General features: G+C 50.3%; 1 protein-coding gene across 2 annotated transcripts in view; it reads right to left on the reverse strand.

The window, feature by feature from the left end:
• Nucleotides 1-9,149, reverse strand: part of GPR137B (G protein-coupled receptor 137B) — a 56,639-nt gene extending 47,490 nt beyond the window's left edge. For both annotated transcript variants that reach the window (XM_086382811.1, XM_086382812.1), the window contains exon 1: nt 8,529-9,149. In XM_086382811.1, the coding sequence (XP_086238937.1) occupies nt 8,529-8,897 (369 nt within the window). In that variant the 5' untranslated portion in view covers nt 8,898-9,149. The remainder of the gene's footprint in view (nt 1-8,528) is intronic.
• Nucleotides 9,150-17,704: the final 8,555 nt, after the last annotated feature.

Here is a 17,704-nt window from a genome sequence, read left to right on the forward strand (position 1 = left end):
TATCCTCAAATATGAAATAAAAATTAAAAAAGAAAGCAATGGATTGATTATAAAAAAAAGAAAGAAAGAAAAAGAAAAGAAATATCTGGTGTTGAAGCTGCCCCAGTCTGCAGTGTTCCGTTGTAGGAGCCAACAGACTTAGACAGGGTCAGAGGATGCTCCAGTATCCTGCCCAGAGAACTGCCAGTGGGACCCCCTCCAAGAGAAGGAATGTGGTGACAGAAATTGCTCATGGGAGCAGACACAGGTCTGCAGCTAGGCTGCCCCCAACTCACTGCGGGACACCAGACAGAGACACACTCGACAGCGACCAGGGCGGAGGGGGACAAACTCACATCCCATCAGGGGAACGAAGGGGAACTTCTCTGGTGGCCCAGTGGTTAAGACTCTGTGCTTCCAGTGCAGGGCGGTGTGGGTTCAAACCCTGGTTGGGGAACTAAGATCCCACATGCCGTGTGGCATGGCCAAAAAATTTGAAAATAAAAATTAAAAAAAGAAGCAAGGATGGGAACGGAGAACATCCCAACCCAAGTAGGGACGACTCAAGAGGAAGCAACGAGTGCCACCAACCCTGCGAAGAGCAGTGTGTCGTGGGAGGGGGACACCACTCACAGGGGCCCCAAGGGTCGGGGCCAGCCCTCCTGCCTCTGCATCCCTGGTGGTGGCCTGGATCCCAGGAAGCCGCCGTGAACAAAGGAGGGTAAAAGGATGTGACTTACACTAACAGTAGCAAGGGGCTTCCCCAGTGCCAGTGCAGGAAATCCTGCAGGTTTGATCCCCAGGTTGGGAAGATCCCTTGGAGAAGGACATGGCAACCCACTCCAGTATTCCTGTCTGGGAAACCCCATGGAGAGAGGAGCCTGGCAGGCTACAGTCCATGGGGTTGCAGAAGAGTCAGACACGACTTAGCGACTAAACAATGACAACAAGTACCAAAGCCACCTGTTCTTTGTCAAGTGTGTGTCCTGCAGGCAGAATTACAGAGATGATGGAGTGAATTAAGGCCCCAACCTTCCATCGGAAACATCTTACTTATGGTGTCACCACCGTAAGGACTGTCACTAAGTCACAGGGGCCGCTGGCACCACAGAGACAGAACTTACGTGGTCTGTTCTCCCCACTCAAGGTCAAGTTCCCTGAAGGCAGGAACTACATGTGACCATTACCCAGTCTGCACAGCCTGCAGGGAATAACAGGCCTCAGAAGAATGTGTCAAGTGTCCCTCCAAGGATCAGCACATAAGTGAACTGTGGAAGATGCTTATGGTGGCATACCATCCAGCCTTAAAAAAGAAGGAGCTATGACACGGATGAACCCTGGAGACATCATGCTAAGTGAGAGAAGCCAGACACAAAAGGCCACTTAGTGTATGACCCTCTGATATGAAGTATCCAGAACAGGGGGCCTCCCAGGTAGCACTAGTGGTAAAGAACCTGCCTGCCAATGCAGGAGACATAAGAGATTCGGGTTTGACCCCTGATTCAGGAAGATCCCCTGGTGGAGGGCATGGCAACGCACTCCAGTATTCTTCCCCGGAGACTTCCATGGACGGAGGAGCCTGGTAGACTACAGTCCACAGGGTCACAAAGAGTCAAACACAACTGAAGCGACTTAGCATGCACGCAGGCATGTACATCCAGAGCAGACGGGTGTTTGCCAGGGGCTGGGGTGAGCGGGGAAAGTGGACTGACTGCTGAATGAGCATGGAGGGTGTTTCTGGAGTGACGAAAATGTTCTGGAACTGATCAGCAGTGACCACTGCATAAAAATGTCAATGCACTAAAGGCCACACTGAGTCGTACATATTAAAATGGTTAATTTTACAGCATGTGAATGTCACCCCAATTTTAAGAACATACTTGTCGAGTGAATGAAATGAATCTCCAAATTCATGTCCGCAGACTGTGTGACTCAGGATCGGGGTTCAGGGGCCAGCCAGGCTCCCGTTCAGCCCACGTGCCTCCACTCCTGGTCACACACCACCCACGGACCGTCACATCACCTGACGGGCAGTGCGACCTCTGGCATCTCTTAGGTCTGGGTAGCCGGGGGAGGGTATATGAGGCAGGGTGCAGGCCAGGGAGCTGATTTCAGCCCATGTAGACATTTACCCTGTGTTTTACACACTATGTAGCCTCGCTGGTGGGTGTGTCATTGAAAGGCGGGGAGCGGAGGACATCATAAGACGTCCAGCCCAAGGCCCCTCACCTGTGTTTCCCCAGGCTCTGCAGGCGGGGAGAGGACCCCGTGGGTGGCATGCAGCTCTGTTTGTCTGTCTTCCCCTACAGTCTGCAGCCCCTCGGGGCACAAATCCAGCTGCTTCTGACCCCGGACACCTGCGCACAGGTGACTGATGTGTTCGCTGAGTAAATTACACTCTGTAACCAGGAGACGAGAAGCCACGGCATGATATGGCTTGTTTCCAAAGTGCCCGAAGGACCTGCCCCCAAAACAGCAAGGTGACACACACTGGACTTGTCCAAAGTTTGTCCCATGAACTGAGCCCAGCCTGCAATCTGTTATCCTATGGCCTACGAGCTTAGAACAGCTTTTTTTAAAAAATCTTTTTAAAGAGATGTCTTAAAAAAAAAAAAAATTACGCAACAGAGATCATGTGTAGCTACAAGGCCTAAAATATTGACATGGATACCATCACGACTTCCTTTCCTGTGCTTTCCACACCCAAGTTTAAGGAAACGAGACACTAAAACCACGGGGTCATCTGTCCTCAGAGGTTAACAGACTCTAAACTTCAGCCGTGGGATAAATCAAAAGTAAAATATTTACAAGCCTCCGTAGACCTCCAGGGGCGCATACGTGCCAGGGATGGTCAGCACTGTGTGCTGACCCCATCCGTCTGGAGAAAATCGACCCGTCAGACCCACAACCAAGAGGCTTCTCTCCTCTCCCTGGAGCTGCAAGGCAATCAGAAATCGGGGGACGACAGCAGATTTTGGATCACATACGATGTTGTTCTCAAAAACCTAAGACAGGGATGTCATTCGGATGAGGGGCTGTCAATGTCATCGATGCTGCTCTCCGATCGTCCCGCCCCTCGGTGCTTCACCCCACGCCCCCGAGCTGATGGCTCTGGGGACCGGAAAATGGGGTCCAGCACAGCCCTCTGGTGGGGAGGGCACTGCCGCTGGACATGCTAGCACAGCCCACCTGAGCAACCAAGAGCCTTAGCACAGTGCTCTCTTTCTGCCTCCCTGCTAGTTGCTGCTTGTCTGACCGCGGGAGAGTCAGGAAAGCAGAAGGATGCAGCAAAACCCTACAGGCTTTAGAGTGTGGGGACCCAAACTCAGGCTCTCAGTCCCGTCCGCCTCTGTGTGTGTTTAGTCTCTCAGGCATGTCCGACTCTCTGCGACCCTTTGGATCAGAGCCCGCCAGGCTCCTCAGTCCCTGAGATTTTTCAGGCAAGAATACTGGAGAGGGTTACTATTTCCTTCTCCAAGGGATCTTCCTGACCCAGGGATCGAACCTGCCTCTCCTGTGTCTCCTGCACTGCAGGCAGATTCTTTACCCGCTGAGCCACTGGGAAAGCCCCTCAGATACGCTGAGAGGAGGCTAACTTTTCCCACAAGGGCCGAGGGCGTGAAATTTCGTTCCCCTGATGCTGCTGCCCTACTACACAGAAGCAGCCAAGAGTCAGGGAAGAGAAAACAAAGAGCAAGGGCTTCGAGGAAAGATCTGAGGAGACTGGGCTGTAAAATTAGAAAGCTGCTTTTAGGGCGTGGGGGATTTTTAGCAGTAAAATTAGGAGTTGACTTCCTGGGGGCTGCTGGTGGTAAATGGTAGACTGAACGCTAGTAAGGAACCTGTGAACCTGTGCGTGTGTGCATGGACACACTACAGGTGTGTACACACACATACCACACACACAGCTCTGGCAGCTGCGAGCCCACTCGGCGACCACAAGGAGCCGGTGCACGGGTCAGGAGGCCACACGTGGTGCAGACGTGAGGATTCCCCGCCCCTGTGTGACTGTGTGGCCCCAGTTCTGAAATAAAATCCCTGGGGACCAACAAACTCTTGCCCTGTGTGTTCCTAAGCTTCTTACTCCTTCATAATCACCAAGAGGCCTAGAAGCTTCCCTCTTCACAACTCCTAGATGAGGGCCTGGCACACAACAGATTCAGTAAACGTTCTTGATGAAATGGACTGCCAAGAACCACAGCGAGATCCACTCACGCCTGAGGTCACCACCTCCTCCTCCCTTTTCCCGATGCAGGTGAAGACAGGGTCCCCAGATTAGATTTTCAGATGCCTCCTTGTTTCCTGTCAGCAGAGATAAGGACCAGGATGCATTTCAAGGGGCCAGGGGAGGCGGGGGGTTGTTGTGTGCAGCTAGCACTCTTCCTGGCTCTGCGTGCCTAGCTAGGGACCCTGGACAAGTCACCAGGATCCTCGAGGCCTCGGTTGGCTGTGTGCAGAATGAAGGTGGAGCTTCTGGACCACCCAGGCCCATCAGCTCTTGGGGTCAGGAGCCGCAGCCGTGAGGAACCAGTGACTTCCAACCTCTTCCCAAGGCGAGGCCCGGTGCCACTGCCATTCGACAAACATGAAGGTTGCAGGTTGGAGGGAAAAGTCATTTCAGTGACACAGTGGGTAATGAAGGGCCGAGCCAGTGCTGGGGCCTGACCTTCAGGACTGCGGTTTGGCCAGAGTCTGGGCTCTGGCTATTAAAAGATGCAGACAGAGCATCTCAACTGAGGGAGAGGAGGGGATGAGGGATGCAGTGCCAACGGCACCTCCTTTAACCTGCTCCAACCCTTGGGTTGGAGGGGAGGGTACTAGGAGCACCCTTGTCCTACAGCAGGTCAGTAACCCAGCTCTGCCCAGAGAGCCCAAGGAGGGCTGGCTCCTTAGGCTCCGTCCCCTGAGTCACAGGTCTTTGCAAGCTCACCACGACTCCCTGGCCACCATGAGTCCCAAGCTCTCACTGTGAACTCTAACCCCCACCTTGACCCCCAGACTCCCACCATGAGATCTAACACCATCATGACCCCCAGACCCCCACCATTAGCTCCAAAATCCACCATGACCCCCAGACCCTAACCATTAGCTCCAACACCCAACCTGACCCCCAGATCCCCCACCATGAGCTCCAACATCCAACATGACCCCCATACCCCCCACTATGAATTCCAACCCCCACCGTTACCCCCAGACCCCCACCATGAGATCCAACCCCCACCATGACTCCCTGGCCCCCAGCAAGAGCCTCAGGCGCCCACAGGAAAGCCCCTGCATCCTCCCACCCACACTCTTAAGGCATAGTAGGTGCTGGCTCCTACGTCACTGTCTGTTAATCAAACCACCTCCTTCCCATGGGAGGGTTCACTTCTTTTCCTTCCTCAAACCAGCCTGTAATGGTAGGAGTCTGCCTCAGGGCTTAAGACAAGGCTGCACCAGGGGGAAGCTGAGCCCGCCACACTCATTCACACCCAGGAACCCCAGGAGTCTGAGGTCCAGGCCCAAAATTCTAGGGGGGGACAGCTGGGGGACATACCCACCCAGGTGTGACTGAGCTGCCAGGACCCTCTGACCCAGTTCTGCAGACAGACCTGCCTCACAGGGGACTTCACTGGCCCAGAAGCTGGCAGCCCTGGCCCTGGTGCCTCTACCGTACAGCCTGGTGGGCGGAGGGCTTACCACACCTCATGCACAGAGACCCCTGTGCACCTCAGGTCTCAGGGTCCTGCCTCCTCTAAGACACCTTTAAAAAGCAAATGAGCACTGAGCTAGAAGAACAGATTCTGGAATATATGTCTCCACTCCAACCTCAGCCCTGCAAACTCCTAGAGCAGCAGGAGCTGAGCAGGAGTCTGCTGGACCCAGCAGGGCCTGGAGCTGGAAACAACTCAATGCCTGGGGCTTCAAGGAGAGCCCAGACACTCGGAGCCAGACATATACACACAGAGCCTGCTAACGACTGAACCAGTCCCACCAGGAGCTGGAGAGAGGAATCTCCTGCAGTCTTCGAAACTGAAATATACTCTCCCTTAAATCCCTTGACTTATTACTCACCTGTGCTGGATGTATACTTGGCATCTCCTCAATTGGATGCCAAGCTCCCAGAGGACACGATATGACATTCAGAGGAGGGTATGCTTTCCCACTGTAAGAGGTTTCAAATACTGTACCATGAAGGACAAGCCTGGCACTCTGATGTCACAGACATGGGTGTGATTCCTGGCTCTAGGGCTCACTGGCTGTGTGACCCTGAGGGAGTCATATATAACCTCCCTGGCCTTCCTCTGAAAAACGGGGACACCATCCATCCTTCCTTCAGAGGGTAGTTGGGAAGAATAAATAAGACCTCTCAGAACCGTGCCTAGCATACAGAACAGGGTTCTTCATTGTTAGCCACTACCCACCAGCCTCCAAAATCTGATTTACATGCTCTAAGAGGGGGCTTAAGCCGCAGTAATCCTTAATGCTCCCCCGGCCATTCCAGTGGTTGAAGAACCTGGCCTAACAGAAGGCACATGAGAGGGGTGGGGGGAGAGGGATGTTGGAGCTGGGAGTCAAAGGGCGACCCCTTTAAAACACCCTGGAAGTATCAGACTATTTGCAGGAAGCCAGGGAACAGCTCATCTGCCAGGGTGTCTGTGATGCCAGCAGTTAGTACCACCTCCTCCTGCCAGCCACCCTGGAGATATAAAGAAAACAAGACCTGGGAGTCATCAAGAAGCCAGGGTGGTGGCTTGTGGCCTCTCGGCTTGCGAGGCTGTCGGCCTGGTCACTCTTTCCCTCACTCAGCATTTACTCGCCAACCAGCAGATGGTGCAGAAAATGTGTGGCTCTGCGCCTAATCCAGCTCTGAGGGCAAATTTTGCATGTGACTACCAGACAGCCATGGCCGTGCTCTAAGTTGTCCTTTTTCCTTCTCAAAAAGGGACCTGACCACAACATGCCATCAGACCATTGTCACAGTTCTTGAAGGAACATCAACATACCTGACTTCTGAATCTTACTGGAATCACCCACTTTGGATCCAATAAAAAAAAAAAAAAGCAGTCAGAGTGTCTGCACTGTAGCTGACTGCCTGAACTGGTTTTTGGATTTAAAAGCTGTATTTGGACAGATGACATACACGACTCGTGGACTGGAAAATATGCTAATACACTGGACGGAGAAGACTGCTTTATCTATAGATACCTTTTGATAAAATTACAATTGCTACTTATGCTAGCTTTTAGCCAAAAGTGTTTCCTCCAAATTGTTGATCAGAGGCTCCCTTTACACCAAAGTAATTCTTATTCTACCTTTTCTTCCTTTTTTTTTTTCCAACAACAGCATTTTTTTTTCTTTTTAAGATTTTTTTGGATGTGGGCCACTTTTAAAGTTTTTACTGAATTTGTTACAATACTGCTTCTGTTTTATGTTTTGGATTTTTGGCTGCAAGGCATGTGGAATCTTAGCTCCCCAACTAGGGATTGAACTTGCACCCCCTGCATTGGAAGGTGAAGTCCCAACAGCATTTTCTTTTAATAAATAAGGACACTATTAAAAGGAATGTAATGCTTGCTGGCACAAAGCGTCTAGCCAAGCGACAGTTCTTAAACTCCCCTTACCAGATCATCGTTGGCCTTCCCCCTGGACAGGGTCCTAGTGAAAATGGACATTTTAGTGCTTGGAAAGCTAATGGGAAGCAGAGATGCTGCTGCTGATGACAGTATTGTGCTATTACACGTTTATACAATACTTTACATGCTCTTTGCAAGACACTTTCCAATTACTGTACTTAAGTCAAGCGTCACAGCAGCCAAGTCAATTCGCACGTTCTCCCATTAGCTTATTAACAATCTGCTCATAAATCAACTCCGCAGTGCCTGTAAAAGGGCGCCAGGAAACTTATGGCTTTTTCTCGGGGCCTCTCAGATGAGCTCAGGGAAACCCTGAGCTCTCGAGGCATCAGCTCGGGAGCTAGGTGCAACCGCGACGGCTGTGTAGCAATCCTGTGTAATGAGTGAGCAGGCTGCCCTTCAGCAGGGCTCCCATACTGGAGGCTCCAAACATTTCATCCAAACCAGGGCGGTCCCACTCTGTCCTCAAAAAAGCCAGCGTCTGGCCCCAATCTGGAGGCCAAGGTGGCAGCGGTTTTTCCAGGCTGGTGGTCAGATGCTTTGGGACGAGGGGACAGAGGGGAAACTGGAGTGCCAGTCTCCTTGGTGGGCACATCTCCCATCAGTACCGAGTCTGATGTGTGCACGGAGATGCTGCCGCGCCCTGCGCGCTGAGTGATGCCGACTTGCGGGCAGAGGATGACGGGCGGCCGCCAGCCCTCACTCTCCTTTCCCTTCCCCTTCTCCCTTCGGGAATGAGACGGCGTTACCTGGGACAAAGGCCTGCAGTAGGACAGGGCTCGGACCACCCCAGAATCAATGCTTTCCACACACCCCGCACACACACACTTAGCCCCAGGGCTCTGTGACCCGCTCCCGCGGCTGCCATCGCCCCCGCCAGGTGAGCACCCTCCAGGTGTCTCCCGCCGGCGGGGGCGGCCTCCCGCGACTCACCTGCGTGAAATACAAGTTCATCAGCGTAAGGGTGAAGAACTGGAGGCACACGGGGAAGCAGTAGAGCAGCCAGAAGACGAAGGGGCTGAGCGCGTTGGCCGCCACGAAGTCTTTGAAGTAGAAGGAGAAGAGGACGGTCCGCAGGGAGGCCCAGAAGAGGCAGAGGAAGAGGAAGACGCTCTGGTAGCTGAGCCGCTTGTGGCGATAGCGCAGCACCAGCCAGAGCTGCACGTAGATGAACACGAAGAGCAGCGAGTAGAACACGGTGTAGACGATAGTGAGGCCGAGCTTCACGTAGGGGGGCACGGCCGGGGTCAGTGTGGGCGGCAGCGAGTCGTTGCGGAGGGGGTCCCACGGCTGGGCCTCCATCGGGCCAGGGGCGCTGCGGCGCGGCCCGGACGCTCCGGCTTCATCTGGGCTCGCGGCCGCCGCCACCCCCGCGGGGGTCTCCGCGCATCGCGCTCCACCCGGAGCCGGGCGACTGGAGGAAAGAAAACAAGCCGCACTTCCTCCCCCGGCACCACATGATTCACTGGGGCGGCCTTTGTCTGCGATTGGCAGCGCCGCGCCCGCCGCCCCCGCGCGCCCGCCAGCCCCGCGCGCCCCGGCTCTGCCCTGCGCGCCCCCCCCCGCCCCCGAACACCGCCCCCAGCGCCGCGCCCCCCGGCCCGCCCCCTGCCCGGCCGCCAGGCCCCCGGAGCCCCGCCCCCTGCCCCGCGCGCTCCGCACCCCTCCTGCTCGGCCCCACCCCCCGCCCCGCGCGCCCCCGCGCCGCCCGCCTGTAGCCCCCCCAGAACCACCCGCTGCAGCGTCGCCCACCGGACAGATGCCCGCGCTTCGCGCTCTCCGCTGATGGTTACTTGTTGTTTTGCAACAAGAAGTTATTTTATTTCAACAGCGACAAACGTTACAAAAAACATTTTTTTTTTTACTTTCAAAATAAAACTTTACGACTCTGTGGCAATGAAGTCACTGCCGTTTTTCCTTTTTCATACTGGAGTGATGTTTATTTCTAAATCCAGAAATGCCAAAGACAGGTTTTGTGTTTTTGAGGTCAGGTTTGTATACGCCGAGTGAGGAAAAGAATGGTCCCTATGACTGCCGCCTGGTCTCGGTGGTAAGCACGGCTCTTTCCTCCCGGAGAGCCACAGGGAGCGCCCCACACGGTGCTCCCGCGGCGGGGTGGGGATGCTCACCCCTCACCTCCCGGGAAAGCAGCTAGGGCAGCCTCGGAGGGAGCCCCCCGACTTCAGAGTGGGGGTGACCGCCTCTGATTCCGATGCAACCCCTGCCACCCGTGCAGCAGGGCGGTCTGCACATCAGACAGACAAGCCCTCTCGTTTGGCCGTGGCAGAGGAGTCGCTCCTCGGAGGTCATGACTCAGTCTACATCCCCAGGGGGCCTCTCTACCATCACCTTAGGGGTGCTGGAGTTGTAGAGTGCCGTGGAGGAGCGGGCTCGCCAAGCTGCCCTCTGGAAGCCGTTCTAGGCAAGCGGTTTCGGTAAACAGAAGAAAGAGACCGGTATCTCCAAGACTCCAGTAATATCTTGTGATTTATTTTCTCATCTCAAGTTAATAGTCGACTTTGTTCCTAATCGTGTGTTCTCTTTCAAACAGCGTCCTCCCCTTCCCGGCCCCGCACCGGTGGAACATAGACCAGCCGTGCGTTTCTAACCAATTATTTAGTTCTTGCACCCTGCTCTTAAGTTTCCGGTGCTTCATCAGGTGCCTTTGGTGTCAAGCTCCTTTTCTAGTTACTCTCTCCTTTCCCTTTCTCTCTTGCCGTCATTGTTCTGAGGATAAAGTTCAAACTCCTACCCTAGCTCACCTCATTGACTTGTCCCTTAAGAGGTGTTAAATGAATGTTAACACCTCTTAACTACTGTTGCCAAGGAAAGCTTTCCACCCCTGACTCCAACAGTTGGCCAAATCCTATTCTTCTGTAAGGGGGTTGGTTACTTCCTCCAGAGAGCCTTTTCTAACCACATCACTGGACTCAGTATAGGGTGGGTTGAAGAAACAAGGTTTTCCTGGTGGCTCTGTTGGTAAAGAATCTGCCGACAATGCAGGAGACCACCTGCAAGGCAGGTGACCTGGGTTCTATCTCTGGGTGGGGAAGGTCCCCTGGAGAAGGAAATGGCAACCCACTTAAGTATTCTTGCCTGGAGAATCCCCATGAACAGAGGAGCCTGGCATGTTATAGTCCATTGGGTCACAACAGTCGGACACAACTTAGTGGGTAAACCACCACTATTAAGAAACAAGTGAAGTGAGTGACAGTTATGCAAAGATACCTTCATCTTCATACGTGTTCTGTATCCAAATTTCCTCTTTATATACTAACTCTAGGGCTTCCCTGATAGCTCAGTTGGTAAACAATCCACTTGCAATGCAGTAGACCCTGGTTCGATTCCTGGGTTGGGAAGATCCGCTGGTGAAGGGATAGGCTACCCACTCCAGTATTCTTGGGCTTCCCTTGTGGCTCAACTGGTAAAGAATCCACCTGCAATGTGGGAGACCTGGGTTCGATCCCTAGGTTGGGAAGATCCCCGGGAGAAGGGAAAGGCTACCCACTCTAGTATTCTGGCTTGAAAAATTCCATGGACTGTATAGTCCATGGGGTTGCAAACAGTTGGACACAGATGAGCGACTGTCACTTTGACCAGTCATGTTAGATTAGGACCCACTCTAATGATCTCATCAAGCAACAGTTACAACTGGACATGGAACAACAGCCTGGTTCCAAATAGGAAAAGGAGTACGTCCAGGCTGTATATTGTCACCCTGCTTATTTAACTTCTATGCATCATGAGAAACACTGGGCTGGAAGAAGCACAAGCTGGAATCAAGATTGCTGGGAGAAATATCAATAACCTCAGATATGCAGATGACACCACCCTTATGGCAGAAAGTGAAGAGGAACTCAAAAGCCTCTTGATGAAAGTGAAAGAGCAGAGTGAAAAAGTTGGCTTAAAGCTCAACATTCAGAAAATGAAGATCATGACATCTGGTCCCATCACTTCATGGGAAATAGATGGGGAAACAGTGGAAACAGTGTCAGACTTTATTTTGGGGGGCTCCAAAATCACTACAGATGGTGACTGCAGCCATGAAATTAAAAGACGCTTACTCCTTGGAATGAAAGTTATGACCAACCTAGATAGCATATTCAAAAGCAGAGACATTACTTTGCCAACAAAGGTTCATCTAGTCAAGGCTATGGTTTTTCCAGTGGTCATGTATGGATGTGAGAGTTGGACTATGAAGAAAGCTGAGCGCCGAAGAATTGATGCTTTTGAACTGTGGTGTTGGAGAAGATTCTTGAGAGTTCCTTGGACTGCAAGGAGATCCAACCAGTCCATCCTGAAGGAGATCAGCCCTGGGTGTTCTTTGGAAGGAATGATGCTAAAGCTGAAACTCCAGTACTTTGGCCACCTCATGCGAAGAGTTGACTCATTGGAAAAGACTCTGATGCTAGGAGGGATTAGGGGCAGGAGGAGAAGGGGACGACAGAGGATGAGATAGCTGGATGGCATCACCCACTCAATGGACATGAGTTTCAGTGAACTCCAGGAGTTGGTGATGGACAGGGAGGCCTGGCATGCTGCGATTCATGGGGTCTCAAAGAGTCAGACACGACTGAGTGACTGAACTGAATGATCTCATCTTTTATTATTATTGTTGTTATTATTAACTTGGGTAAATTTATTTAATATATTATTAACACAAATATAATATAGCATGCATATGACACAGCAAGGAATTGAGTCCTCAGGCCCTCATAATCTCCCAATTCTTATTCTTTCCAATTGGTCCCCTAACCATCCATGAGAGACAAGAGAAGTTTGTGATTAAAGTTGGATATTTTAAGTCAGGAACCCACATAACCTCTCTTTTGGTTTAGTTGTGAAAGTCTCTGGTTTCCAGATTGCCTGTAACTAGAATTTAAGATCCTGCCAAGGGCTTCCCCGGTGGGTCAGATGGTAAAGAATCTGACCGCAAAGCAGGAGACCGGGGTCTGATCCCTGGATGGGGAAGATCCCCTAGTGAAGAGAATGGCTACCTACTCCAGTATTCTTACCTGGAGAATTCCTTGGACAGAAGAGCAAAGAGTCAGACGTGACTGAGTAACTAACACAACCACAATCACTTCTTAAGCCTTCTGGACTTAGCATCAGCCACTCCACCCCACAGCTTTCAAATCCTTCGTGCCCTTCATGCTGTTCTCTGGCAGCCACCACTTGGTTTCTCAATGCCTTAACTTCAATGGGACCTCCACTGTGTTGGGTGACCTTCACACAAGCAACCACAAGTAACATTGTACCTGTCTTAATACAACTTGAATTTTAACTGCCCTGAGATCCAACCAGACAATCAATCTCAAATTCAATCCCATCCCCTGAAGGTATGTGGCTGTCACTTACCCCACTGTCAATTTCAGCACTTCTCAGGATTCTTGATTACAAGCAAGAGAAATAAATTTTGTTTAATTTCTTTTACCCCAGTCTCTGCCTTCTTCTTTACATGTGTCCAAATTTCCTCTTTTTCTACTGACTCCAGTCATATTGGATTAGGACCCACTCTATTGACCTCATCTTTGATTATTAAACTTTGGTAAATTTAAGCAGAAAAAGAATGTATTAAAAGGTACTTTATGTAGCTCACAAAATCCTCAGGAGCTCTGGAGGAGTTTGGAAGCTAAGAAAGAAGAATGACACCCAAGATAATGCTGCAGAACTGGTTCTGTAGGAATACTTTTGCTGCCACGCCAGGCTCTTACGTGGTAGCTTGCACCACAGACCTCCCCCGGTGCTGGCCATTGGAAATGGCCTCTATCAACTAGGAATGAAGATAATGCAAAGGACAGAAAACCTGGCTAGTAATGGGTTAAACATAAATGCTTATTTTTCTCATCTATCTAGAAGTTAGCAGCTGCAAACGTGGAATCAACTCCAAAAAATCGGCCAGGAAGACTGGTTCTTTCAGTCTGCTTTACTACCCTTAGCTTATTAGCTTTAATCTTCAGAGTTGTTCCCTCCTGGTTGCAAGATGGCTGCTGCAGGCCCAGATATTGCATATACATTCAAGGTAGAAATTGAGAGAAGACAGAAAGGGTGATTCCTGTATCAAGAAGGTAAAAGTTTTCCAGAAATCTCAAGACAAAGCTCCATCTATATCTCCCCAGCCAGAAGTGTGCCATACAGCCATCCAGAGAGAGAAGAAAAGAAGTTAGGAGTGCATGCCCAGCCTGGATGAGGCTCAGAAAAAGGTTGGTAAAGGATGTTGGGGGAGTGAATCCCTCTCTAGAATAGAGTATGTAGTTCATGCTGCTTTGAATCAAGAGCTTCCAATTCGAAGTCTGGGGCAGATCCATTTGATTGACTGAGCCTAGACCACGTGCCCACATCCCAGCAGCAATAGTGGCTAGGAACATGAGAATGTAGCATCTTCTGCTTCCACGGTGGGTGCTTCTACTTCCGAGAGTAGGAAACTCCCCAGTGTAGCAAGGGAGTTCAGATGCTGGGGGTACAAACTGGTGGCAAATAATTTCCTATACAGCTATAGATTTCCCCAGTTGATTATATATGTGTGCATGCTTGTCACTCAGTTGTGTCCAACTCTTTGTGACCCTGTGGACTGTACCCTGCCAGGCTCCTCTGTCCATGGGATTTTCTAGGCCGGAATACTGCAGTGGGTTGCCATTTCCTACTCCAGGGGATCTTCCTGACCCAGAGATTGAACCCACATCTCTTGTGTCTCCTGCACTGGCAGGCAGTGCACCTCCTGCACCACCTACGAAGCACTGGATGAGTATATGCACATAGTTAAAAGTTTAGATGTAACTTTTGGGAAAAGGGATATAACATTTGCATGAAATTATCTGCCAGCTATCCTCAGAAATTCCTTTTTTTTTTTTTTAATTGTGGGGTGTTTTTTGTTTGTTTGTTTAATTTCTTAGCCATGCCCCATGGCATGCAAGATCTTGGTTCCTGATCAGGAATTTTACCTGTACCCCCTGCAGTGGAAGCTCGAAGTCTTAAGCACTGGACTGCCAGAGAAGTCCCTCAGAAATTCCTTTAAATATTTAAAGGGTGAGAAGAAGGCAGACGAAAGAAGGAATTTCTGTTTTGCCTCTTGGCTGGTCAATGAGATCCAACTATTACCAGGCATCTCTCCCAGCTCTGAACTTCCTGTCCTGACCGAGTGCCCAGGTAGCCAGGACCCCCAGCTGTGCAGCTGCCTCGGGCCTAGTGACCCGGGCAAGCCCGGCCTCAGACCTTTGTCACACCTCCAGCCAGGCTTCACACCAGGTTGAACGTGTCTGTCTGTGTTCCACTTCAGAGAACTAGAATTTCCAAGGTGGTAAGTATTAACAGCTCAGTGTGCATGCTCAGTCACTGAATCGTGTCTGACTCTTTGTGACCCCACGGACTGTAGCCCATCAGGCTCCACTGTCCATGGGATTTCCCAGGCAAGAATCCTGGAGTGGGTTGCCATTTCCTCTAGAGTAGCTTATTTCAGTAAATAAATCCTTGTTGGCATTTTCCTGGGAAAGAGCACTCCTCGGTACTGCTGATTTCAGCTAGAGAAATGTCTGATAGTTAGAAACAACAGAACTAACCACAGCCTGCTTGATCTAGGACACAAAGACATTATACCTGGAAGGGACGTACTAACCAGGAACCGGGTCACCTAAAGAGGGCACCCCCCTGCACAGTGGATGCTAGGCTTATTTGTATTCATAGATGTAAATTGTTAGATGAAACTGCTCAGCCGTTACAGTAGCCACAGAATTATTGCTTTTCTACATTTTTAAAATTCAACCCCTGAAAACTCTGTGTCATGTGGCTTTCAGCCTTCAGATTCCACTCCTAACAAGACTGGCTTTATTGGTTTGGTCTGGTATTTGCTCTAAGTGACATGTCCTGCTTTGCCAAATGTAAAGTGATAAAAAAAAAAAAAAAGACAATCCCTTCATTTCTATGATTAACACAACACATAGTTAGGTATGTTTGATTAATTACTGAATGAGCAATGAATTTGCTGGCAGTAGTTTGCTCAGCAATTCAGGACAAAGTAAACATCACTTGTGAGGTTTTTTTTTTTTTTTTTGGTCTAAATTGCAATCAAACTTTGAAAGCTAAGGGTGTCAAAGGTCTCAGGAATGCTGAGAGTCAAGGGGTGGATAGCAAAAGTGATAAGGGTTTTGCAAGCTGATTCTCGTGGGAAAGTTTTGTTTCAACAAATACATCTCATGTTTTGTGAAATATGATTCACTTATCTACTTTTCTCAATCTCATGTTTGTAATTCCTAAATGTAAAGACCATGAAACATATCAGAGTTTTAAAACAACTTTATCGGATCATAAAATTCACCCATTTCAAGTGGCACAACTCAAAGATTTTTAGTAACTTCACCTCGTGGGGCAAATATCATCATAAATCTATGTTGAACTGCTTCATCCCCTTCCCCCCAATAATAAGCATAACAGATTTTAATTCCGCCAGCTTTGGGATTATTTTGGAGAAGGCAATGGCACCCCCACTCCAGTACTCTTGCCTGGAAAATCCCATGGACGGAGGAGCCTGGTAGGCTGAAGTCCATGGGGTCGCTAGGAGTCGGACACAATTGAGCGACTTCCCTTTCACTTTTCACTTCCACGCATTGGAGAAGGAAATGGCAACCCACTCCAGTGTTCTTGCCTGGAGAATCTCAGGGATGGGGGAGCCTGGTGGGCTGCCATCCGTGGGGTCACACAGAGTCGGACATGACTGGAGCAACTTAGCTGCATGGGATTATTTATAGCAAACTCTAAATCCAGGGCAATCCTTAACCACTGTCTAAGCAAACAGGCAGATGATACAGCCCTCCTAGTGTTGCTCAGAAGTACTCTTTTAATGATTCAATAATCTCATTAAAACTTTGGCATTAAGTAGACCTGAGGTAGAAAGGGAACTTAGTATAAATTGACGCCAATGGTAATCAGGAGCCTGCAATATTGCTTATTTGCTTGAAAACAGAATGGAATGTTTCTTTCCAGCAAATCCCAGAAGCAATTTCACCTCATACTCTGCTCCAGGGAAGGTACTGTCAGAGTTTCCTCAAATTTCTATGGGGAAAACTAGATCCAGTTCTTTCCAAAAGTTTTGTTTTTTTTTTTCATTTTGTCCATGCAACATATGGGATCTTATTAATAGTTTCCCAACCAGGACTTGAACCTGAGCTCCTGCATTGGAAACAAGAAGTCTTAACCACTGGACCACCAGGGAAGTCCTTTCTAGGAATTCCTGAAAAGGCATGGTGCTGGCTAATGTTCTGTGATCTTATAGGTTCCACCCTTTCATCTGCAGAAACAGCACTTCGGGTAGCTTGACTCCAAGAGGACACGGATTCTACCCATGGAACTTCATTCTGTCTCAAGGCCTGAGAATGGCCACATCTTATTTTCAGGGGTGTCTGTACTGCAGGAAAATGATCTATTATGATGGCACCATTGGTCTTCCTGGCATACATATGGTCAGCCCCCAAGAGGGGTTGGAGTTTCTAGGTCCAGTGAACTATGGAGATAGACCGGCTGATACCCCCAGGGCAGAACCAAAATGATGAAGGATAGATCTCTTGAAAATCCTTCTGGATTTCCCTGATGGTCCAGTGGTTAGGAATCCACCGGCCAATGCAGGGAACATGGGTTCCATCCCTAGTCTGGGAAGATTCCATATCCCGTGGGGCAACTAAGCCCATGCGTCACAGCTACTGAGCCTGTGCTCTAGAGCCTGTGAGCTGCAATTACTGAGCCCATGTACCCTGAAGCCTGTGCTCCACAAGAGAAGCCATCACAATGAGAAGCCCGAGCACTGCAACTAGAGAGCAGCTCGAGTGCAGCAAGGAAGAACTGCTGCTGCTGAATCGCATCAGTCGTGTCCGACTCTGTGCGACCCCATAGATGGCAGCCCACTAGGCTCGTCTGTCCCTGGAACGCTCCAGGCAAGAACACTGGAGTGTGTTGCCAGTGCCTTCTCCAATGCATGAAAGTGAAAAGTGAAAGTGAAGTCACTCAGTTGTGTCTGACTCTTCAAGATCCCATGGCCTGTAGCCCACCAGGCTCCTCCATCCATGGGATTTTCCAGGCAAGAGTACTGGAGTGGGGTGCCATTGCCTTTTCTGAAGACTGCT

This window comes from Bos grunniens, chromosome 28, assembly GCF_055505025.1.
Source record: "Bos grunniens cultivar Pamir isolate PY7600 chromosome 28, Bosgru_T2T1.0, whole genome shotgun sequence".
Lineage (NCBI taxonomy): Eukaryota > Metazoa > Chordata > Mammalia > Artiodactyla > Bovidae > Bos > Bos grunniens.